Source organism: Dunckerocampus dactyliophorus, chromosome 9, assembly GCF_027744805.1.
Source record: "Dunckerocampus dactyliophorus isolate RoL2022-P2 chromosome 9, RoL_Ddac_1.1, whole genome shotgun sequence".
Lineage (NCBI taxonomy): Eukaryota > Metazoa > Chordata > Actinopteri > Syngnathiformes > Syngnathidae > Dunckerocampus > Dunckerocampus dactyliophorus.
Genome location: NC_072827.1, coordinates 1,865,001 through 1,891,356, shown reverse-complemented (window position 1 = coordinate 1,891,356; position 26,356 = coordinate 1,865,001). Strand labels below are relative to the sequence as shown.

The window sequence follows — 26,356 nt, the reverse complement described above, 5'->3', positions numbered from 1 at the left end:
TCCTACGAAGAACACACAACCTCATCAAGGACAGCACACATCCACAACACTCATTATTCACACTCCTACCGTCAGGCAGACGCTACAGGAGTTTGAAGTCCAGGACCACAAGGCTGGCAAACAGCTTTTACCCACAGGCCATCAGGCTTCTCAACGAAGCACTCACACACGCCGCACGCAACACACACACACTCATAGCACTTTATTATTTATTTATTTATTTGTATTAATGTCTCTTCTGTTGTTGTTGCTTAATTTATTGGTATTTATGTTTCTTATGTTCTTATTCTTTCTTGTGTTTTCTTTCTTTTCTTGGGAGAATGAACAGAATAAGAATTTCATTGCATAGTAGAACTGCTGTTTTACTATGCATATGACAATAAAACTCTTGAACCTTGAATCTTGAATCGTGTGAATGTGAGTGTGCATATGTGCCCAACCAGCCCAGTCGCATGAAGTCAGCTGGGACGAGTGAGGATAAATAAAAGCTGGATGGATGGACATTTGGAACAGAACTATGTGTGTGTGCATGTGCACCTTGTGGCCGTTTTTATGGCTTAAAAGTGTTCTGAAATGTTCATGCATTAGTGAAGAGTTGCGTCATCACCCTTTTTTGCCTCTCGCACAAAAAAAGACGTACAAATACGTTGTTGGTATCGGGCGTTTGTTAGGGTTCATAAAAACGTATAAATGTGAAGAAGAGTTAAGTGAGTACTTTCACTTTGTTGTTGTTTTTCCCAAAACTGTTTTTGGTGTCAAGAGCATGTTAAACTACAGGATCGATTCCACGAAATTGTAAAGGCCTTTTGAGCAGACACTCACATGGAGCGTAGAACATCATGAGGACCGGCCTGTCCTCTTTCTTCAGCAGCTTCCTGAAGTCCTTCAAACGAGAACAATGAGACAAAGTGTGTGATGAAATAAGAACAGACCATCGCCTTCTCTTCTTGGCCTTCACAATGTCTGCTTCCTGAAACCTGGTTCCATCCTGCTGCAGCGTGCGTCGCCACAACTTCAAAATGCCTCCAGGAGTGCTTTGTGCGTGTGTGTGTGTGTGTGTGTGTGTGTGTGTGTGTGTGTGTGTGTGAAGGTTTCAAGGGGGTTGTATCATTAGACTCGGTTGAAACTATGTCATGAAATGGTCCTTCACCACTTACTTTTTCTGTCTCTATGTGAACAACGTGTTTTGCTTCCGGGTTTTCCTCCCACAGTGGAGGCCCCGAGGGGTCCTTCAGGAAGGCCACCATGGACTGAAAGATGGATGAGACATGGCAGTGAAGGAAGCAAATCAGCAAGTAATCAAAACAGTCATAGTTTTGTATTTCATCTCTCATGTTTTGTGTATTTTTAGAGCTTCAGCAGAGTTTCCCATACATTCATTTACTTACAGCGGCCTGCCACAATTCATTTTGGACCGCCACAGAAGGACTTTTATTTTATTATTTTTATTCTCAACATGATATTATTTTTGTAATATTATCATTTAATTTTAAATTATTTTAGATTCAGCTCTATCAGCTCACAGCCACATTATAATGGGACTGTCTGAATGGCGTACCATTACAATCCATCCAGTAGATGGCACCGCAAGCTCAACAACACAGCAAACAGACAGATGGTCATCAAACAGAACAACCGTCTTACTCACGGTGTAAACCAAAAAATAAAGAGCACAGCACGTAACAGGTAAGTTAACACACAATTAATAAACATGTCAATTAAACTGTTAGTTACAAAGTGCCCCCAATGCATGCTGGGTACTCCAGCGGCAACTCCACTGGATGCTACAATACTGTGAGATATTGGCTGCACGATGACACGTACATTACCTTTAAGCGGAGCCTTAAATAGCTTGTGCATTTTATAAGGCGCAACGTATGCCTATGGCTGCACGAAATGAAACACACAAATGAAGTCAATAACGTCTTGTTCTGTCGTTAAAGTTAAGTGTGCTCTGCAGATGGCCGTCAGGTTGAAATGAATAAGAAACCTCACGTCCGGTGAGGCAACATTTCCATCCGACAACAACCGCGCGGCCATGAGCGGAATACGTGACGGTGACGAGCTCACCGTCACGGCTATTTAGCTCACAGTTTAAACTGAGATGATGGCTGTTTTACTGTTTCAGAGGCTGTTTTTGTCTCCCATGAACATCAAACGAGCTGTGTTGAACCATCAATGCGCTGATGTGAGAAGAAGCTGAGCAACCTACCTTGAAGGTAGCGGGCCTGCTGTACTCTGTGTGGAAGGTTCCATCTCTATTAAAAAAAAAAAAAAAAAAAACAGAACAGGAGTGAGCAACGGCGCCCACGAAGCTCAGACAGAAGCAGTTAAGGAGACTCACTTGTAATGCAGCAACTCTGTACCGCCACTTTTGGAGCTGGGGTCCACTTTGACTTTCTTGCAGAGCTTACGGCCCTCCGAGTCCCTGAGGAGGACCGGATTCAAACCATTCAATGTGTGAAATATCATGAGAGTCATTATTTCATTCAAATGCTTGCTCCTTTGTGCTTTTTGTGTGGTTTTCTTATCTCTCGGCATATTGTATAAATAAAAGTAATTATTAATGAGACATATTCATCGATATTACAGTAATCCCTTGCATGGCGCGCTTCCAATTTCACGGCTTCACTTTATCACGGATTTTCAAAAAATACATTGATTTATAAATCTTGCTACTTCGTGGTTTACTACGGCCTATTATGAGTTAAAAATATGCATTTTAAAGCAAAGTGTACATATTGTTTGCCTAAATTAAGCATTTTGAAGCATAAAAATAGTTAAATAAGTCATTCAGAAGACGCATTTAAAGACATTGTGATGGTATGTCGTATTCGACACTGGTCACTAGGTGTCAGTAATGTTACTCTCATGTTCGGTGAGACGTTGCTAATAAAAATTCGTATTAAAAACACGGGCTTCCTTTGCGGCCGTAACGCACACCAACCTGAAACTCAACTCTGAACCCCAACATCACTTCCTGTCCACCCACCACTCATCTCCTCGAGCACCAAGCTTGGGTCTCATTTATGTCTTAAAAGGCTTATTTTCTTTTATTATGTCTACTCTTTTGGCTAATAGAAGTGTAAAGGTGACTATAGGGGTGTTATTCCATGTCTAGAGGGCTCCAGTAATGTTAAAAACCCTATTTAGAAGATTGCAAGCAGGTTTTCTATGTTCCAACTACGAAAATATTCCATTTCTAAGTAAGGAATCCTATTTTGCTGAAATCACAGTCGGGTTTACCGTACTGTATGTTGAGCTACAATTAATTGCTTTTCGCATCTTTTATATACAAAATGTATAAAAGTGTTGAAAAGTGTTTTCTGTATGTCGCCCTTGGTGGAAGACAATTAGACACTCCTGCTGTGGAGTTACATGTTTTTTTAAAAAGGAATGTAAAGTTAATACAGTGGAATCCCCAACCCGTCCATGTGGACCGACTCACCACGTCCACCGTGTTCTACTTGTTAATAAAAAGTGCCCGCTTCAAGGAAAACACCACTTTTTTGGGAATTTTGCCCATTATCTGCAAGCCTTACATGAGACATGAACACATGCGTTTCTCTTTTCTGTGAGTTCTAAAGATATTAAAACAGCTAAAAAGAGGCAACTAAGAGTGCACATAATGATACACACCTATTCCGCCAATAAAGCCTTCTGAAAAAAAACAACAAAAAGTGCCAACAACGCTCTATTTACATAATGTGACCTGCTTATTAACCAATCTACAGCGCCATTGTTATTATTATTATTAACATTGTTATGCTGAAGAACTACTTTACAGGTGTAGTGGCACCTCGCCACACCACACCAGCAAGCTTCTAGCCACCTAGCGACTAGCGTAACCACACACTCGCTCACAATGCCTCAGGCCACTACCAAAAGGTAACGCTACATATTAGAGCTACCAGGTGTAGCGTTCCTTTCTATGTTGCTATGTGAAATCAATGCACCCAGGAAGGAAGTTCTGGCTAAAATGACAAAATACGGCAAAATTCTCTTAAGTATTACATGTTACCATGAATGTGCCTGTTACTGCATGGTCACAGCATGGATTTGAAACCACAAAACCTTGTTGGAGGCGTTTTAATAGCAAGCTTTGTAGGCGGAATAGGTGTGTCCCATTGCGTGCATTAATTTTTTGCTGTTTTTATACAGAAAAAAGAAAGACGTGTGTTCATGTTCCACATAAGCATAGTGGATGATGTGCAAAATTCACCCTAAAAAAGCGCAGTTTTCTTTTAAGTCAACATGACATACATTGTTGACCGCTTTTGTCGACAAATTTAACAGCCAAAGAGGTCATTTCTATGCAAAATGTTCTGTTTATGTCAACGTGTGCTGTAATATTGTTAACATCACCATTATTGCTTAGAGTATTTTTATTCACGTGGATTTCCAAAGGGAAATTTGAACACTGGCTCTAGTATGTTGTGCCCACTATTGATCATTAATTACACTTTTCAGTTCATTTTTTGCAGCATAACTGTTCCGTCAAAGCAACCTTTCAGTTGAATCCGACTTGATTAGGACAAAAGCGCCAGCTCAATTAGAGAGCTGATTGTAATTTATGATACTAAGATCATGCAGGCAGACCAGAACACTTCGAGATAAGTCAATGAAAAGCACTTTGCAGAAGACCAAGCCCGGTCATTTGTTACGGCCGAGAAACACAAACACTGGCTTTATAAACATGACCTCTTACGTAGAGGGCAGCTGGCCAAACAAGTGATGGATGGGTGAAGGAGGCGGTGTCAGGCAACTCAAATATGCAACATCCAACAATTTGACAACGAAGTAGGGTCGATTAAAGTTCATTAATACTGCACCTCAACATTAGGTAGACCTGCAAAATGTCATGAGATTCAAATATCACTGAAATGTTTGAAGCAGCTCACAGCACGATGCAACACTGTGCTACATTAGCACTATAATATACCGTACACTAAGGGTGCACGATAATTATATATGTGGAATTATGATGTCATAGCCATAAATCCGATAACAAAAAAAAATAGTTCTGATAATCAAAAATAAATAAAACACAACATTTTTGGCTCATAATATAACTCAAACGTAAAATGATTTCAACTTTTGTTTTCTTCTTTATTGTATTTTTAGAATATATCGAGAGCCAATACAAACACAGCAGAAGTCCGCAAATGGCCCCTAAATATGAAATGGTTGCATTTGTTAGTTGATTTGATAGAATCCAGGTTAATACAGACATGCTTTTATTCTTGGTTTCTTCATTTGAATGCCTGATACAACGAAAGGCACCACATACTGATTTGGTCCTATTGTTAGGTCTCAGAATGCTCTTGGGTCCTACATCTGTATATCATCCCCTCAGTTTACTGGGCTGGATTTATCTGATTCAAGTAAGTAAAATGCTGGAAATATTTTGTGTGTGTTTCTTACAGTGTCTAGAACATGTCCCTATGTAGTCATTGTGGAAAAGGTGTGTTACATTTTATTTAGCGTTTGTTTTGTAATTGTTGCAACATTACAACGTTGGGTGAATGTGGCAGTCACCCTGTTTTTCAGAGGAACTTCATAACTTGATATGTTATTATATACTATCACTATGTATTATATACTACAGTATATATGCTATTTTTATAACTCTAAATTACACATGGTTTACATGTTCTAATAGTGAAGTAGCAGTGAAGTATTATTACATTAGAAACCAGTGTGCAAACATACATAGCCATATCTAATCATTTTCATTTACACCTTCAACACTCAGTAAAGCAGTTGGGGATGCTTGGGGGCAACGTTCCCTCTAAACTGTGCGCGTGCACCATTGCGCACTGATCTTGTGTTCTCAGCGCACAAGAAGTCCTTGCTGTGCAGCAAAATACTACGGAGCCACGCAGGGGACATGGAGAAAAAAAAATATGATGAGTAAAAAAAAAAAAGAATGAACTTTTGCGTTATCTCGCAAAAGCTTCTGTGCAGTCTGGCTTATATTGATCTCTGTGAGAGGCCGGCAGCGAGACCGGAGCGAAGGGACCGTCTACAAATGTCTTCTTCTTCATCTGTATTATGGTGGTTGGCATCATTGTTGACAACTCCTCAGAAAGACAAGTATCTATTGGCTGTCCTGGAAGGCCATAGATGACGTTGTTGGTGAGTTTGCATGTTTTTTGCAAATTATGTTGTGAGAGATGTAGGAAAAAAACATAAGTATGATAGATTAACATAAATATGATAGATTAACAAAGTAAATAAAAACACCTTGATTATGTTAAGAACTACAAACACATAAGAAGCAACAACACGTTTGTGAAAATGGACTTTTACATAATTTAGGGCAATTTTTATTAGGTTGTTAATAAAGTCACTTCTGTGAGGAGTAGGACCACAAAACTCACCTCAAGTCAACATAATTTGCAAAAAACATGCAAACTCGCCAACAACGTCATCTATGGCCTTCCAGGACAGCCAACAGATACTTGTCTTTCTGAGGAGTTGTCAACAATGATGCCAACCGCCATTATACAGATGAAGAAGACGACATTTGTGGACGGTCCCTGCGCTACGGTCTCGCTGCCGGCTTCTCCTAGAGATCAATATAGTGTATGTCCGAGCTTACAATGATTGTGTTATTCACTATTGTGTGACCAGTTAAATGTGTGAATAGGTTATGTCAGTACACTTCATATTGAAGTAATCTCCCCACCATCCCCTCATCATCAGCATCCCTCAGCATATATGCACCATGGGGGTTCAAAGTATGGGTGAGAGCTGCAATCTCTGGCATGATGCTTGACTTTGATGTTTGTGTTTGTGATGTTTGTTTGACTTTGATGTCAAATGGTATGACAGCAGGGCAGGGCAGTGCAGCATGACTGAGATTATTTTTGTTCTGGGACAAATGCAAAACCCCACAAATGAATCCTTAGTTGTGTAATGTTGTTCAGACAATGAGTTCAAATACAGGAGATTGTGCTCTCCATTGCGCCCAAGGTTGCAAGATTACAACATTTCCTTAACAAATTACAAAAACATTTTTTTTAAAAACACCTCATTTTCAGCCTCCAAGACCTCCCACAACAACATCTTAATGGTTGAAATTTGTTTGTGTTTTTCTATAACATTATATTTGTCCAAACAAAGGCACCTTTAGTTGTACAGTACCAGGCATTAAAAGGGATCAATAAACTGAAGAAACAAGGGCAACATGGGTGGTCTAATCACTTTTTACATGACTGTATGTGGACGTCAACTTAAGTGGGCACTTTTGAGTAAAAAATAAAAAATAAAAAATAAAAAAAACACCTGATTTTCTGAGTTGGTCCACATAGATGAGTTGTTGACTTGAGTGTGACTGTACATGTACACTGAGACACCACCTACACACGCACGCACTAGTTACCGGGTGCAATAAGAACATCTAAAAAGACCAGTACATGCGTCCGGTGGTACTGGTTTGACCTTGTCTACATCAAGTATCTTGCTGTGATGCTTGCTAAGAGCAGCTTCCAGGATGAGGTCATTCATCTGGCCATTGGATACCACTTGGCCTCCACCAGGTTCTCTGTCATCTGGTCCCAGTGTGCCACTTTGGACTCTCTGCATTGGCATGGCGGCGCACTCACGCGCCGTCGCCTCTCTTGCTCCGTCTGTCCACCGTGGGATCAGACCTGGAGCTTCCATTTGGAGCGGTTCCAATGGAGATGGCAGTCACATATGGCAGATAGTGCAACGTTTGCCCACAAAGGCTGGCACGGGAAGCATGTGTGGTTCTGTGATTCTAGTGACCCCTGGGGGTACAATCAGAACCGGGCTCAGTTTGGCTTCACAAGCATGCTTGAATGAGACTACCACAACCTCCCACATTCAGGCAACACGAATGGCTTTAAGGGTGAAAACATTCAAGAGAGACGAGCGATGCAACAGTCAGCGTTCTCAGTGGGAGTCCAAGGGAAGCCGCTTCCCTTCCTTCCTCAGTTTCCTGCGTGATGATGTTCTTTGTTTCCCGCTCGAGCGGACAATGGCTTGACAGGTATGAAAAACATCAACTAAGGTGGGATTCAGCGAAAAGAACAACATGTCAGATGTTGGGGGAGCAGCTGTATGTGAGTATGTAAACTGACAGATGTCCAGTGTCATTGGGAAATCGGTCAAAATACGTAAGACGGAAGAAAGTGAATAATGGTATAATAATGTGGTCTCCTCACATCTACAGCTGTGGTTAAAGCTCCAGCGCTCCTTGTTCTCTGTCTGCCCTTTCTGACTCCATCTGCCGTAGTTCGGCATCCGTGTATTCCGGTTCGTAAAGGTGTTGTGCTCAAAGGAATGTTGCCATCACCTCTTTCTTACTTTCACTATGCCAGCAGTAAACACAGTTGACAGGTTGCGGCAGCGCGCAGTGATACGAAGGGAGAGAAAATAACCAAAACACTTTACTGAAGTGACCCCACCAACTAGCCAGAACTACTTCCATAAACACCAAAAACCCACCAGAACTCGGCTCACGAGACAAATTGGGTGGAAAAGTCATTGTTGATATGCTACGCTGCTGATGGGGACGTCACACAACTTCATGTCAAAAAACCCACACTATCCCTCCAGCTTGATTTAGAAAAAGAGTAGGGATGGGTCTGTGAGGAGTAGGAAGGTGTCGATTAAATGAGATAAAAAACTGCTGACATATTACTGTGACAGCTGACAATTGACGCCTGGTCCCCGATCGTAGGCACAGTGTTCAATAGGCTCATGAGACAATCTCGGCACAATGCTTCTCAAGAGTTCTCAACTGAAAGAGCTTCAATGCACAACAAAGTCTTTCTGACAACAACAGAGCTGCCTGTGTGATGTGTCCTCAGAGGTTTGTCCTCACTGACAGCAAAGAGGAGAACTCTGGCAGGAAGTTGCAGATGTTCCTGCTAAGTTGTCAGGGCATGAGGCAATCAAGTCATTTATAAGCCACCTGCCAGACTGCTCCTACACTGCCATAAATCGTGCAGATGGATGGCGGCAGACATTCTGATGGGCCAAAGTGTTCTGCCTTTAAAACTGCTGTCAGAGGAAATGTTTGGATAAAATAGGTGTAATCTTGGACGAGGCAGGGGAGTCATCAGGTGTTATCCAGAAAGACATTCCATTTTTGTCTTCCTAGTCATCCCGATACATACCCACAGTTGACCCAGGCAATGGTTCCCTGGCCCTTGACCGTCTCGGCCACATCGGACAGCAGCTTCAGGTGGACATCTCCTGATGAAGCTGTGGGCAGAAAAGAAGAAAGTCTACTCTGTCTTGTTCAACTGTTCTCAAGCACACACTTAAAGGACATGCTCCCATTCTGGGAGGAAGCGTAGGGTTATTGCCGACATCTGACGAAGAAAGACCGGGGAGTTTAGGTTGAGGGGTGGACGAGGACTACCTTTCAGCGGACGAGGCCACCGGGGAGCTTGTGTTACATCACCCTTTCATCATCATACAATGCTGAGACCAGACGGAAGATGGGACGATTGTACGCTGACTCTGATCTAGACTCTTCAGCAAAGGGGGAATGGAGATCAGTTTAGTGTTACCACACCAAAGACCAACACGACGGCAGAAAATACTGAAAATGGCACGACTTTCCACAATTAAAGCTTAACTTCAAGAAGAAATGCTATTCCATCAACCATCAAAAGTATCCCAACTCGTCAATCCTGTTCATGTTTTGATTTGTTCTGCAGCCCGTTTACACAGCAAACTGAATGGGCCCCAAGCTGTAGTCAAGAAATGCCTTCATCACGTGAACGCTTTTAATGCCAAAGACATCAGCACAGACTTTTTGTAAAATTTGTAAAACTGTTTTCAAAGCATATCGATTTTCCCTTGTCTTGGTAAACATTACAACGTTTACATTACAAACGCTCTGGCAAGTCGAGGCTTTGGTGTCAAAGGAAAGACGAAGGTGCAAGTAGAAGTATCACGCTCAAGCTTTTGTGAGAACATTAAGATTTGTTGGACATTTTGGTATATTTTATAGTTTATTTTGCCGTAAAATGGACATACAATTATAATCGTAATCAACTACACAACATGAAGTCAATGATAGAAACATTGGATTATATGCCATTTTTGCCAGCGATACCAAAAATATTGCGATACAGTGATTGTCCATAGTTGATACAGTAGGCAAAAAATTCAAACACCAACACCCATAAAAATGCCTAGTTTGACAAGCTAACACAGGGGTGTCCAAACTTTTTTCACTGAACGCCACGTACTAAAGAAAATCAAAAGGATGCGTGGGCCACTTTTACATTTTCAAACCAACCCACATGTTTTATACTTTAAGAAAAAATACCCTGCATCTAAGCTTTGTGCATCAGTGACAAGCGTATCAATTTTTTGCTGTGTTTATTTTATTTTATTATTATACTATTCTCATATATTTTTTCTTGTAATATCATGTCCTTATTCTTGGAATATTTTGACTTTATTATCCCAATGCACACACTCATAGCACTTTATTTATTTATTTATATATTTGTATTATTTATCTGTATTAATATCTCTTCTGTTGTTGCTTAATTTATTGGTATTTATGTTTCTTATGTTCTTATTCTTTCTTGTGTTTTCTTTCTTTTCTTGGGAGAATGAACAGAATAAGAATTTCATTGCTTAGTATAACTGCTGTTTTACTATGCATATGACAATAAAACTCTTGAATCTTGAATCCTGAACATTATAACTAGGGATGTCGGATAATATCGGCCCACCGATATTATCACAGTGGCAGAACTATGGGGTGGCCATTTGTGGCCGTGGCCACCCCTGGTCACTCTCCGGCCACACCACTGGCCATCTAGACAATTCAGGTCAGGGGGTCCCTATAGGATTTTTTAAAGCTGTGGTGGTGGGCTGCATGGGAGGGCAGATTGCCGCCGCTGTGTCGTGCCGCTGTTGTTTCTGCAATAATTTTTTTTAAATGACAAATACCAATTTTTTTATAACTTTTTTTTTCCCCCAACAACTAGCAGAACATGAACCGAGAACATTACAAAACTGCTAATTTACTGCTAATAGAACTGCTAACATATTACTTCGTTATAAAACCCCGCATTTTTAAGGCATGGAGGCCTTTATTTTGTAGTGGCGCACCACTGAAAAAGGTTCACAGGTAAGACTTAACACTTACCTTTGATAGTATTTGGCCCATAGACAAAAATTTTCTCTTAATATTCTTCTTTATTCATGTAAAATTACTGCTCTTTTTTCAATTTTTACTGTTGATTTTATAGTTCTCTTGTTTAATCATATTTTAAGAATGTAATTAGGGCCAAAAAAAACAAACAAAAAAACAGATGCGGGCTGTGAATGGCCCCCGGGCCACACTTTGGACGCCCCTGCTCTAACACAAACCAACAGGACGTCGTCAAACACACCACACATGCGGGTATAAAAAAAAACGCTTACACACAAGCAAAACAATTCTCTTTTCTACTCATTTATAAGCCTCCTCAAGCAACTTGACTACTTACTACTACTACTTACTTGCAACTCAAAGCTTTACCAATGAGATGGGTTTTCTACCAATAAAAATTTAAAAAAATCATGTTTTGATAAAAAATCTGTGACTTTGCGAGGTCGTGAATGCTGAATCACCAACATCCAGGGGATCCATTGTATTGCACGGGTATCCCGCATCAATAATATCAAAATTAGTATCAATACATCACAATATTGACATTTTGTCCGATCCCTAACTTGAGTTATAGGTTAGGAATGGTCGCTGGTAGAGAGGTGACAAGGAAGCTCAAGGCCAAGTGTTTTATTTAGTGCATTCCTCTCCAGGCCTGGACTATATTTAGGCTATGGGGCACTGCCTCAGACCCAAACAGTGACAACAACATCTAGATATTATTTAGGGGCGGCCTTGTCTGCTAAACTTTTCAGCTAACCCAGGCTTGAGGAAGCCTGACTGTAGTGAGATGGACAGAGTGATGCTCCAGGTTAGGAATATTAAGATGGAAGGCATCGAAACAAAATCAAAGACCCAACACTGGTTAGTATAGAAGAGATAATCCCTGAGTCTCTGACCTGTTTTGGTGTAGATAACCAGAACGTTGGTTCTGGTCCTGAGCAGTTTCTTCAAGTCTTTGTGGTCGTTGACCTTCTCTATGAGGGGGGACACCTTGACTGCATCCAGCACCGATGTCAGCCACACCTGCCAACATGAAACAAAGTGTTACGCAGACAAAAAAACCTGGCCCAGAATCCTAGCCAGGAAAAATGCGCACTCAACTATAATCTTGCAAGGGTGATGATCTGCTCGCTGCTCGTTCTAAATCAATACGTATCCGTAACAGGCCACGTGATAAATAACGTTATTAGCGTCATTATGATTGGTCGCGCGCGTGTGGCGCTACATCAGCGGGAAGAAAGCTGCTGATCTCTGCAGGATCAAAAGCGACGACATCAAGGTGATATTTTATTTTATTTTTTACCTTATCTCAGCGTGAAGCTTTATGAGCTTCGACTTGTTTTCATACAATATGACAACAACGTGAACTGAACACAGCATCAACGTCTGAATGTACAGTACAGTGCAGCCTCTTTGACTTTTAAATTGCAGGAGAATTCAAAGAAATCATCTTGCCCAACTAACATGCCAAAGAAAGCAAACACTTATCGAATGTTATAAACAGGGCTGTCAAATCAAAGCATTAATCGTGATGAATTAATTAGTCAAATTTTGTGCTTTTTTAATCTCTAACTTTGTCAATCACACCCTGAAGTGGACATTGATTGGCTGTCATTGTGTTTGGGAGGGCAAGGTGAGGAGTGGAGAGGAGCGGAGAGGAGACGTGAATATGGAGGAGCACGTGAATGTCCCAGCCAAGTGGATAGCGATGAACTGTAGGCCAATAAACATGAGGGGTTAACAGAGGTGTTACAAACTGTGTCCAATGACTCATCATACAAGCCACTGTGAAGGACTACAGTGGTGACCACAATCAGGCAAGATAACTGTGTTGCAATAACCTCAGCTGGTTTAGCTTTCAATGCTTGGATTACTCAAAAAAAAGTGTTCTTACTGGTTTTTGATGTGTTATCTTCAGTGCTTTATATGCAACTCATGTTTTATTGTGTGAATGCCATCAGTGATGGGTCGATCGTCAATGAATCGGTTCTGCCACTCTTAAACTGTAGTGATGGGCCCATCCCGTACACATCTGCTCGATGAGCCGGCTCTTTGAAATGAACGACAAGAGTGTCAGTGTGATTACTTTTTCCTCGTCTTTTTTACTATTGTCATGAGAGGTGCACTACAAATTTGAACCACTAGATGGTACTCAAGTCTAGTGTGCGGTGTACCTGTGTACCACAGGTACCACCTTTCTCAACAGATTCCAACCTTCCTGCTTAAACATTTTTCAACCAATTCCAACATGAAATTGTTCAGCACAACCCAGACATAAAGGCTGCCTATAACATTTAACTTACATTTAGCCTATTACACTTAACATATGTCGTATATTCAGTATCTTGTCTTTCATGCTGTCTTACTCATAATCAAATATCATTTGTAATCCTTAATAATTATTTAATCTCTCAATTTTTTTAGATCTCTTGACAGCACTGGTTGTAAAGATGAACAAGTAGGGGTGTAACGATACATGTGTACGTGATCAGATTTTTCAGTTTGGTACACAGGTGTACCCATTTCCCACACAGTACACATTAAGCAGACCTGACATTTGCTTAAATATACACATTCTTCCACTAATAATTGTCCATATTCAACCAAAAAGCAGCAAAATTTATGAATCAATATATTTTATATATATTTATATATATATTTGAAGCTCTGATATTTGAAGCAGGACGTGGCAAGGGATTACCATATACGACAAGACGACCAATCACACTCTTTACGGTCAGCATCACCGCAGCTCAAGGATTTTTTTGGGAGGAAACTGAAAGTAGCAAAATGCAACAAAACATGTACTCAGAGCAGGGACGCGTTCGAGTGTAGTGTATTAAAGGGTCAAAATGCCTGCTGTGTATGAAGAATGTGTACGTAAAGGACAGGAAGTATGTCTCGAGTTATTCATCTGCTCAGTCAGCAAATACTACATTGGTATGAGACTCTGACTGTATGATGACCTTGGGCAAAAATATCACCGTTTGATGGTTTCGCGCTATTGTAACTACAATTCTAAAATGGGTTATTTCGCAATATTTTTATTGAAAAGAGAAAAAAAGTCAAGACAAAACAGTCATTTTTAAACCATAACATATAACATGATGAAAGTGGAACATGTATTTGAAATAACAAAAAAAATCACTTAATTATTTCTAAATAAATCGTAAATACATAAAATGCAGTCCACTGCAGCTAATCCTGCAACTCAAGTCACAACACAATAAATATTTATTATTTAAAAAAAAAAAAATTAAAAACCAGCAAAATGCAAATAAATGCAATCAAGTGGCTAAAAACTTATTGGCAGGTGGCACTTTACCTCAAACTTCTGTTTCCATGTCAAGTGACTCAAGTGACTGTTGTTAGCAACTGAGACGTTAAGTGGTTGTTGTTTGTGGGTCAGTGGACAATAAACGGTTTCCACCACTTATGCTCGACTCCTGTCTCGTTCTCAATCACATCTCCACATTTGGTGGCCCTCGACATGAGTAATACCACCAACAATGGTGAGGACGCCGCGGCCGGTGGCGCTCGATGCTAACCAGGCAGCTAATGTCTGTGTTATCTATGCCGGTTACGTTGCCCAACTTTTGGCAATACAGCACACGCCTGTGGTTTCAACACATTGAAGCCCAGTTCCAATTGTGAGGAGTAACACAGGACGTGACAATGTATTTCCGCATAGTGGCCGCGCTGTACCACCACTTTCTCTCATACCGCAGGAAGAGCATGACAGAAAGTTTTAGTCGTTTTGAAACCATGACTTTTTCACACCGTGGTATGCCTTCAAACCGGTAACCGACCCACGCCTAACTTGTAACTAGGGATGTCCAGATCCAATCTTCAGGATCAGGGTCGGCTTCCGATCCGCTGTATTTTGAAGATCGCATAATGTCAGCTTCCGCCACGAGATCGGGCCGATTGGGTTGTCGTATAGCGTTCGTAATCTGGACGTTGGATATTTGGCCGCATGGCTTCAGTGGTAGTTCCCCCTCACTGTGCCCGGACTGCTGTGTCATGGCGGCGGGAGCTCGCATGGGAAGTGCCACTGTACATCGGCAAAGCTACATGGCGGCCAACCCCACAAGCCATCTAGACATTTCAGGTATCAACTTATTGCCACCCCTATGAAAAATTTCTGGCTCCGACAATGCCACTGTAACCGCTGGTTGTTTATACTAGGGACCATCAAGAAATTACTATTGTGTTTAAGAGAGTTTGTCAGATGATTAGTCCTATTATAAAAGTATTTTGCACGCCCATTTTTTCCAATTTTGTCTTTTACTGGATGGACTTTTATTGGGTTAGGGACCTGACGAACAGAGGTTTGTTACAAGAGCCAAATCATGCTGTGTATTCAGCAATACTTTGAAGAGCTATTTTCATAACCATATTCAATTCCACAAATTCATGTTTGTTACAAAAGCTTCGTATAATAATAATAAAAAAAGGATCAGTAGCAGATCGGCAAGACTATCAAAAAAATCTGATCGGATTGGAAGCCAAAAAATGTGGATGGGGTAGAAAGAGCGTGGCTTCAAGACGTTGTTAAAGTCTGAGTGCAGCATTTCCGTCTTTAGCCAGAAAAGCTTCTTTGACTTTCTCAACTCCAGCAATGTCCAAGCAAATGGCGTGAAACGGCCAACATGGGAATGAGACCATACTGAGACAATTTAATCAAAGATGAGAAGCAAAGCAATAAATGCAGCTGAGGTAATTCCGTGCCCTCTAATTGGCCCAGTCGCTATTCATGCACGCTGAGAAGTACATTAGAAGGCAAACGGTGTGTGCTCGCTCAGCAGATACAACCTGATGTCTGTGTTCATCTGCACCTGTCAGGCTCATTTTCTCATTTTAATTACCAACTGGGCTCTGAGAGCGCACGTCCTGTGGGACTCTTCAAACGCTCAACATAAAGACGAAAATATATAATAAACCGGCTTGTTGATTTATGCACAATTCAGATGAGGTTGTTGACTGAGATCAACAGGATGCAGCAGTGTTAATTTGGGAGTACTGTGATGACACTCTTGAGGGCATCAGAGGATACGGGCTCAAACGCCACGACGCAGCACCGGGACCCAACATCTTATTTGTCCCCCTAAGCCGTGAGCCTGACTGCTTTTCAGGAGGATTAGACTTGGTGTTTCTATCACCTACACTGTCAATCCAGGTGGATCAACTGGCCTTTGTGCACACCGATGCACAAAGGGAGGTCCAATGCTTCCAAACAAACACACCGAAAATCGCTCCAGGACAAGTGTCAATGCATGCGACAGCAGACAGCAGTAACGCATTGAAAAAATGGCAGCGTTTGATCAGAGCAATGTAACGAGATGTCAGAAACATCCAGTGATTACTTGATGAACAAATGTGGCAGCTTCCTCAAAAACCATCACAATAAGTCTGATTTACCCTTGGTTGTGGTGCAATCGCTTTGGAAGATATGCTAGCAAGTTCATCAACCAATCCTGCTCTACTCTATTTGTGGCAGGTTGTCACGCAAATATGTGTGTGCGTGTGTGTGAATATATATGTATATCAAAAAAATGTTTGCCCCTTGCTGATTTCTGATTTTTTTGCATGTTTTTGCATCAAACTAATTGAAATATTAGTCAATGACAACCAATGAAAAGATTATAAAGCCATTCCTAAAGCTTTGGGACTCCAGCGAACGACGGTGACAGCCATTATCCACAAATGGTCAAAACATGGAACAGTGGTGAACTTTCCCAGGAGTGGTCGGCCAGCCAAAATGACCCCAAGAGGTCACAAAAGACCCCACAACAACATCCAAAGAAGTGCAGGCCTCACTTGCCTCAGTTAAGGTCAGTGTTCATGACTCCACCATAAGAAAGACACTGGGCAAAAACGGCCTGCATGGCAGAGTTCCAAGACCAAAACCACTGCTGAACAAAAACAACATTAAGGCTCATCTCAATTTTGCCAGAAAACATCTTGATGATCCCAAAGACCTTTGGGAAAATACTCTGTGGTCTGACAAGACAAAAGTTGAACCCTTTGGAAGGTGTATGTCCCATTACATCTGGCGTAACCTCATAGCAACAGTAAAATATGGTTGTGGTAGTGTGATGGTTTGGAGCTGTTTTGCTGCTTCAGGACCTGGAAGACTTGCTGTGATAAATGAATTCTGCTGAAGTAGAATGTCCGGCCATCTGTTGGTGACCTCAAGCTGAAAGCAACTTGGGTTCTGCAGCAGGACAATGATCCAAAACACACCAGCAAGTCCACCTCTGAATGGCGGAAGACTTTGGAGTGGTCTAGTCCAAGTCCTGACCTGAATCCTACTGAGATGCTGTGGCATGACCTTCAAAAGGAAAAGCCTCCAATGTGGCTGAATGACAACAGTTCTGCTAAATTCCTCCCCAGCGCTGGAAGAGACTCATTGCAGGTTGATTGCAGTTGTTGCTGCTAAGAGGGGCCCAACCAATTATTAGCTTTAGGGGGCAATCACTTGTTCACACAGGGACATGTAGCTTTGGATGTTTTTCTCCCTTAACAATAAAAAGTTTCATTTCAAAACTGCATTTTGTGTTCAGTTGTGTTGTCATTGACTAATATTCAAATGTGGTTGATGATCTGTGGCAAACATGCAAAAAAAAAAGAGAACTCTTTTTCACACCACTGTATGACTGTGGTCTCAGCCAAAACTTTACTTTTGAATGAATGCAATCATCTGATAGATGCGTCAGCCACAAGGAGACAAAAGCATACATTTTCAAGCAGTAAAAAATGTATTTTCAGTTGGCAATATCAAAGCATCATTGGGCAGACGCTCAATATGGGTAAAAACAAACATTTGCGTGATGATGGAGCGAGGCACTCTTGTCTCTGGACTTCAGCAGAATGAGAAACAGAAACCAGATTGTTTGCAGTGATTGCGACGTGCAGGCCATCAGTCATCAGAACAACACCAACACCAAACCAAAAGCTTTACTTGATTTCTACCTGCTGCAGACTATCACAGCCATCCATGTTCTATCACACCCTGTTAGGGTCACAGGTACGGGTCTAACGGTGCATGTACTCGTAAACGAAACATTCAGTTCAGGACAAAGGCATACCGATTTGCCACACGGTACACTTTAAGTAACACTGTTTCCCATGTATTGAGTTATTTGTGGTGACGCGCCACAAATAAATTTGGACCACCATGAATACATTTGTTGTTACAGCTCAGTACAGTACACACCTCATACACACCTGTTATGCCAGAGAATAAGACGACGTAGCAGGAGGGATCCGTGCTGCCAACTTTGTCGCTATACTTAGCAAGCATTCAGACCCCTCTAGATTCCGTTTCAAAAAAGAAACTAGCGACAAATCTAGTGACCTTTTCTGGTTTTACTGGGCACTTTTGGAGACTGACATGAAAGCACAGACAGTAATCTCTCATTTTATTGCGGTTAATTTGTTCCATTTCCTTATTTTAAAATTGAATATTTTGGTAGTTAGAGCATGGAAAACCTGTTTACGACCTTCAAAATAGATGTCCCCATCTGCATTTTTTGGCTTCTGATCAGATTTTGTTTTTTTTCAAGTCTTGCCGATCCAGTACCAATCCTTTTTTTTTTTTAAATGCTATAATTGTTACAAAAATGAATTCCTGGAATTGAATATGGTTATGGAAATAGCCAATCAAAGCAGTAAAAATAATGCAACAAAAGTATTGTTAAATTAACTTTGTTATTACAAAGCATGACAAACAATATTGTTTTGTAACAAACCTCTGAGTCACGTCCCTAATCCAATAAAAAGATCCAATAAATAGCCATCCAATAAAAGATGCAGTTGGAAAAAATGGGTCGATTTGTGGTGTGACTTAGAATATCTTAACTTTTTTAACAAAATGTCTTTAACACAAAAATAATCCCTAGTATAAACAACCAGCGGTTGAGCGGCACTTCCTGTGCGAGCTCCCCGCACCACGACACAGCAGTCTGGGCACAGCAAATATCCAACGTGGAAACTAACTTCACCACGGTACAGGGGGGACATGTCCGACATATCCAACGTGAAACTAACTTCACCACGGTACACGGGGGACATGTCCGACATATCCAACGTGAAACTAACTTCCAGCCAACATCCCTAGATTTTAACATTAACAGAGCTTACTAACCAAACTATGAGCGCTCCTACTAAATGCTGGAGATTAAATACATCATTACTAAAAGACTCAGACTTCCTAAAATACTTTGAAAGAGAGTGGACAATGTTTTTAGACTTCAACGACCAACCCGGTATCTCGGCTAGTATTCTCTGGGAGAAAGCAAAAGTAGTAATGGGCAGAAAAAACATTTCATATTCATCATATAAGAAAAAGAAAGAAAGATTACTAGAATCAGAGTTGGAGAAAAAAAAACAAATCCTCAAAACCGCTCATGCTGACTCAAAGGATGAGCATATCCTAAGTAACCTAAAAAAAACTGAAACTAGACTTACAAGAAATTACTGATAAGAAAATTCAGTTCCAACTGCAGAGACTACGTTTGGAAAAGTTTGAGCATGGCAATAAACACGGAAAATACTTAGCTAACCAACTAAAAGTCAATAAAGAAAAAAACTCTATCTCCTCCATTAGAGACTCAGGAGGTCACATCACTCACCTCCCAGAGGAAATTTATTCCGTCTTTCGGAACTTTTATAAAAATCTATATACACCTCAGATTAAACCATCTCTCCCAGATATTATAAACATTTCTCAACACCATTGAATTACCAAAATTAAATTAAGAACAGGCGACAAACTTAGATGTACCCATTTCATTAATAGAACTTCATGATGCTCTACACCGGTTGCCGAATAACAAAGCACTAGGACCTGACGGATTCCCTGCTGAGTTTTATAAAACATTCTGGTCATTACTATCTCCAATATTTCTTAGACTGGTTTTGGAAATAAAAACATGCCTGCCTCCAAACATGAACTCAGCTACAATCAGTCTCCGCATCCGGCATGGGTGGGTTTCTTTCCGGTTGCGGGGGCGTCTCTGGGCCTGCTGGTTTGTAGCCCCCGGTGCCCATCTGCCTTTGTGGGGTGTGATCTCTCGCCGGTCTCGGGGGTTGGCTGTCCTGCGGCCCGCCGGCGCCCTGTTTCTGGTTGGGATTGCCTCTCTGCGGCCCCTTGCTGGTCTTCCCAGGGGCGAGGGCTCTCTGGGCTGGCTCTTGGGGCACTGATCTTTGTGCTGCCTGCCCCTGTGGGCCTGGTGGCTTTCTGGCCGTGGGGGGCTTGGCCTGGCTATTTGAGGCGGGGCTTTCTGGGTGGTGGAGGGGGGCCCCTCTCCTTTCATGCATTCTCCGTGACAATTACACGCTCACACATTCTTGCACCTTTATATATATGAAGTCTTCCCCACATACAGAGATACCTGTACATACTGTATGCACACTCACAGTACATACATACTTCCCCACATTACTTACTGAGTTAACCAGGGTGTTATGTTGTTGGTTTTATTACAGCGACGGTGATATCAGCAGTATGACTATAGTTTTTTTTACAATGATGTGCATTACAGTTACTGTCATTGTGATCACTATCATAGTTCATTTCATGACTACTATTATGTGTGACTGTTTCAATGCAGTATTATCATTGTGATCACTATCATAGTTCATCATTTCATGACTACTATTATGTGTGACTGTTTCAATGCAGTATTATCATTGTGATCACTATCATAGTTCATCATTTCATTACTACTATTATGTGTGACTGGTTCAATGCATTATTATCATTGTGATCACTATCATAGTTCATCATTTCATGACTACTATTATGTGTGACTGTTTCAATGCAGTATTGTCATTGTGATCACTATCATAGTTCATCATTTCATGACTACTATTATGTGTGACTGTTTCAATGCAGTGGTTGTTATTATTTTGTCCTTTTCGTCAGGGTCTTTATAGTCATCACAGACATTTGCTGATGTAGTCCTGTATGTTTCTGTTCTTCTCTTATTGTTGTTGCTGCTGTTGTCCTTGTCCCTGTCTTTTTTGTCCCCCCCCCCCCCGTTTTCTTTTCTCTTCTTCTCTGTCCCCTCCTGTTCTGGTCCAGCCGCTCCAAATTTGCATAATAACAAGCATCCAAGTCAAATAAATTCTGTATAACAGGGGAAGTGTATCTCACACTTTTCCCTAGTAGAGTAAATCTGTTGAGCACGCGAGGGCATTTAGATCTACAATACTATCTGCTTTAAAGGCTGGACAGGACAGGGAAAAAAAAAAAAAAAAAAAACATGAATAGAGCCCTCTAGACATGAAATAACACCCCTATAGTCATCTTTACACTCCTATTATCCAATAGAGTAGACATAATAAGAGAAATAAGTTAAGACATAAATAAGTGCACAGCTCAGATGAAGGGTACCCTCGGCTGTCTTCAACTTCACTTGAGTAGTATGTGAAACTGTTGTTCTAACAATGTGTACTATCCCTATCACTCTGACGTTTATAGAGGGAGGAAGCTTACCAAACCATAAATGAAGCCTGTTCATGTTTTTATTTTGCGCTAGCATGGCTATGTTGTAAAAAAGTGTCTATATTTGGATATTGAAATGTTACATGTAAAGCATGTCTACTTTTGTTGTGAAATTAACAATATTTTCTGATAATTTTGTCATGATTTCTACTTAGAATTAAAGAATGATGTCTGAAATTGGTTTCTAATGTGTTTTATTCAAATATTTTCAGTGTAAAAAAAAAAATAACTTGTGTAATCATTAGTGAAAATTACATAACCTTCGTGTCCGCCTGCCGATGGAAATGTTGAAGAACATAATTCCATGGAAAAACAAACCCCATGATGATTACAATGGTATATATTCATGGAATAATTACTCAACTCTGCAACTAAAGTGATTTTTTGTGTATAAAAGAGTAAAATAAGATTATTTGAACAAAAGTCTAACGCAGAGTGGACACCGAGTTATGTACTTTACATTTAAGAAAGAGTGAACTTGGGAGGGTTGCTGTGGGAAATGGAAGATGTCTCGATCTCTGGTATGTTGGGTGTGTGTTTTGCAATGTTGATTGTTTGTGTTGATAACATTACCAAGGTCTATCCAACAGTTTAACATTTTAAATGTAACACTTGGGTACCCTTGATCTGAGCCATGCACATAAGACATAATACAGACTCACACATGTTGCGTTGGCAGAGGTCCTTCTTCTTGTTCTTTGTTTTACTTCCTGTTCTGTACTGTACTTCCCGCGGTGGATACTGTCTCAACAATGTAACATGACTGACACCTAGTGACCAGTGTAGAATACTACATATCACATCAACGTATCTGAATGTGTCTTCTGACTGCCTTATATTTGCATTTTTGTCCATTTAGCCATTTTTATACTTGAAAATGCTGAATTTAAGTAACAAAAAAAAAGCTTAAATATACATGTTTTGACTAATAGGCCATATTCAACCAGGAAACAGCAATGATTTATTAATACATTTTTGAAAAATCGTGACAGCGCAAAGCCGTGAAATTCAAAGCACAAAGTGCAGCAGGATTACTGTGTCCAAGAAAGTTCAATTGGATTTCTAAACATTTGTTTTACTGTTCATGTTGACCTGCTCACTTTTTGTATTGACATGCACATGCGTCATGGTCATTTATGCAAATTAGACGATGACATACACCATCAAGTGTCATAGCGTTTAATAAAAACTGAGCATCATTATCTTTGCAAAGGCCGAATCTCTGATGCAGCCCTCATATTGGATGCTCAGGCTATATTTGGTGATGTTTTGTTTGAGTATATTAGTCAGCTTGTATTTCCAGTGGCTCACATGACAGCTCCAGTGATGAGTTTGAGGGCAAACTGGGACCAGTAAATCAGAGTGGTGACAAGAAAAGCTCGCTGATGCTTGCTTACGTACGTTTCTCTATCTGCCTGCCAGGTAAAGAACATCCCTTCAGGTGCAGTGAGCATGCAGCAGGTGTTTGGCCACTGCCTGCAGCATCTCGTCCTCCATCTGCGGTGACAAATGTGCTTCATCAAAGGCAGACGCTTGAGGAGGAAACACTACATCCGAATAAATCACAACAAGAGTTTGATAAGCGTTTGCATTCTCCTGACTAATGAGCCCGACGAGCCTTTAGTGAGCTTCTGTTCTGCATTTTATGTCAAACCTGTGAGACTTTTTTCCTTCATGGAGGCTGCTCTGATGTGTGTATATGTGTATGAAAGGCATCAATTATGTCACTAGCATGGCCTAATGTGTGCACAGGCACAGAATGCAATACACACTAACCCTTGGACCACCTTTGTTTGCAGAAGGCTGCAAATAAAAGGAGGCGGAGCACCAACAGAACTCATCTCGACATTTGGACGCTTTCTGTCATACATGACCTTTTCCATCGCAGATAACTTGCTATTTTAAAAGTCTGTTGTGAGAGACACGCTAACTAGGGCTGCAATTAATTGACATAATCGACAACGTCCATTATAAAACAGCGGCATTTGTTATTCTTGTGGTTGTCGGCACCAAGAAGTAGACCCAAACACAGCAAGCAAGGTCGAGTGACATGTAAACTTTGCAGAGCCAAACTCATGTTTCACGGCAACACGACAGCTACAAATGAGCACCTTCAATGCAAACACCCTAATCCCGTGTCTCTTCCTCACCATCACTGCCAAGGTCATCTTTAGCTAACGCTAAACTAATAAAGCATGGATAGAATCATTATTTCTGTAGGATTACACTTTACACTGATATTACCCAACACAGTAGATAAAATAAGAGTAAATAAGCCGTTTAAGACATAAGTAAAGCTCCTGCACAGTAAATGTGTTCCCTAGAGGACCTTAGTGGCGGGCGGACAGATGTGTGTAGGACAGGAAGTGATGTCGGCGGTTCAGAGTTGAGTTTTAGGTTACGGACCTAACAGTAGCCCGCGGTATTGTTAGGATTTTTATGGTTGTTGTTATTGTGCCTGTTGTGAGAAACCTGCAATAAATGCCAGTTCTGATGATCACGTCTAGTGCTCGTCTCACCGAACAATTACAGACACCTGCAGGCCAATGTAAAACACTATAATCACGATTACAACACTTCTGCCTTGTACAGTATTTGTATTTTACTTATTTTATTTATTTCTTTTAACCATTTTTATGCTTGAAAATGCCTAGTTTATGCCAAGAATAAGTACAACTTGCTGAAATAATAATAGGCCATAGTCAACCACAAAATAGCAATCATTTACCGTAGATTCCGGTGTATAAGCCGCTACTTTTTTCTTAAACTTTGAACCCTGCGGCTTATACAGCGGTGTGGCTAATTTATGGCTGATTATTGTAGTAATATTTATTACTTCGGAACTACTACTAATCGTTTAAATACTGTGCCGCTCGCGAGCCAGTGAGGAAACGGTGGCTCTTTCTCTGGCAAGAGCCAATTACAAGCTATCAGTGCACTTAAGAGCTTGTCAACCCATTGCGAATCGCAGGAGGTCATCATATATGACTAACTTCCGGGAGGAAGATGGTGCCGGTGGGTCTGCCGCTTCCCTCAGCTCACTGTGATGAGTTTTACTGTTGTTTTTTCATTTGTCGTGACCATCGACTCTCTGCTGGTGTATAACCATCAGGAACTACTTGAAATCCAGGACATTGTAGCCGCTTGTGCGAAACAAGAGCAATGGGGGCCAAAAAAAACGCGTCCTTCATACCTGTCTGACGTACGAGTTTCTGCTTCCGGCAGAGCCGTCAATTTCTAGGAAACGTAGGCGCCGGGGGACTTTGAGGATTGTTTTCGCCGCTTCATCTCTCTGTGTTTTCTCACCTCTGTTGGGGCCTGGCTGGTGCCCATTGTTGGGCGGCACGATGAGCATTGTGCACTGCGCCCTCGCCGCCCTCCTGGGGCTTCAGGTGGCGTAAACCCCGGCAACCTCCGGCCGCTGAACCGGGCAGCTTCGGCGGCTCTTAAGGTTGCAACGAAGTGTGCACTGGTGAATGCGAGGTCAGTTTGAAATAAGACTTTTATCCTCCAGGACCGCTTTAAAGCGCACTCTTTGGATTTATTATACGTCACTGAGACCCTGGATTCATGCCGGTGAGTCCGCTTCCCTCTCTGAGCTGTTGCCTCACGATTGTACCTTCATTAACACGCCAAGAACTACTGGCCGTGGAGGAGGCATCGCTACTATTTTAAAAACGTCCTTACACCATAAGACATTGTCCATGGTGTCTTCCTTCTCATTTGAGGTGAGCTGCTTCCAACTGCGACAACTGAGCCGCTGTTGTGCGCGGTCATTTTCAGACCACCCAAACACAACAATGATTTTATCCGGGATTTTTCTGACTTTATTGCTGCAATGTTGGTAAAGTTTGACAGAGTTGTAATTGTGGGTGATTTTAATGTTCATGTCTGCTGCCTTTTTACGCTTATGGTGAAAGACTTTCTAGAGTTGGTGGAGGCTTTTAATTTAGAACAAAATGTAACAGGAGCTACACAAATATACGGACACACTTTAGACCTTGTATTGTCTCATGGACTGGCTGTTAATAATGTCTTTGCAGGGGATGCAGTGTTCTCTGACCACAGTCCGGTCATGTTTGATTTTGATTTGCACTGCAGCGCCACCCTGCCTGCTCCTGCTCGCCTTGGCTGTTTCATCAAGCCTGGCACTGCCTCTGCCTTTGCCTTTCTGTTCGCCACTGCATCTCGGGTTGCAATGGCTCCAGACGCTGCTCTTGACGCTGAGCAGCTGATGAACTGCTTTACTTCTACCTGCGCTCTAAGACCAAACAGGTCAAGGTCTGGTTGGCTCAAAATGTTTTAAAGCTCAATGAGGGGAAGACAGAAGTTATCCTCCTTAATAATAACGACCCCCTCTTGGACTTGGGCCCTATCAAGAACCAAGTCAGTTGTACAGCCACCAGCCTTGGCATCATAATCGACAGTGATTTTAAACTTAATAAACAAATCAACGCCATTGTAAAATCCTCTTTTTATCATCTTCAGCTTCTATCCAAAGTTAAACCGTTTTTATCATTGCGACATTTTGAACAAGCCATGCACACTTTTATTTCATCACGCCTGGACTACTGTAATGCGCTTTACTCTGGACTACGCCATAAATGACTCCCTCGCTTCCAGTTAGTCCAGAACTCTGAAGCACGGCTTTTAACAGGAACAAAAAAGAGGGAGCATATTACCCCAAT

General features: G+C 41.3%; 1 protein-coding gene across 1 annotated transcript in view; it reads right to left on the bottom strand.

The window, feature by feature from the left end:
• Nucleotides 1-26,356, bottom strand: part of pdia5 (protein disulfide isomerase family A, member 5) — a 73,072-nt gene that overhangs the window by 39,042 nt on the left and 7,674 nt on the right. The window contains exons 2-7 of the mRNA XM_054788128.1: nucleotides 12,052-12,178; nucleotides 9,150-9,237; nucleotides 2,345-2,428; nucleotides 2,213-2,258; nucleotides 1,158-1,250; nucleotides 823-883 (exon numbers count right to left, since the gene is read on the bottom strand). Of these exons, the coding sequence (XP_054644103.1) occupies nucleotides 823-883; nucleotides 1,158-1,250; nucleotides 2,213-2,258; nucleotides 2,345-2,428; nucleotides 9,150-9,237; nucleotides 12,052-12,178 (499 nt within the window). The remainder of the gene's footprint in view (nucleotides 1-822; nucleotides 884-1,157; nucleotides 1,251-2,212; nucleotides 2,259-2,344; nucleotides 2,429-9,149; nucleotides 9,238-12,051; nucleotides 12,179-26,356) is intronic.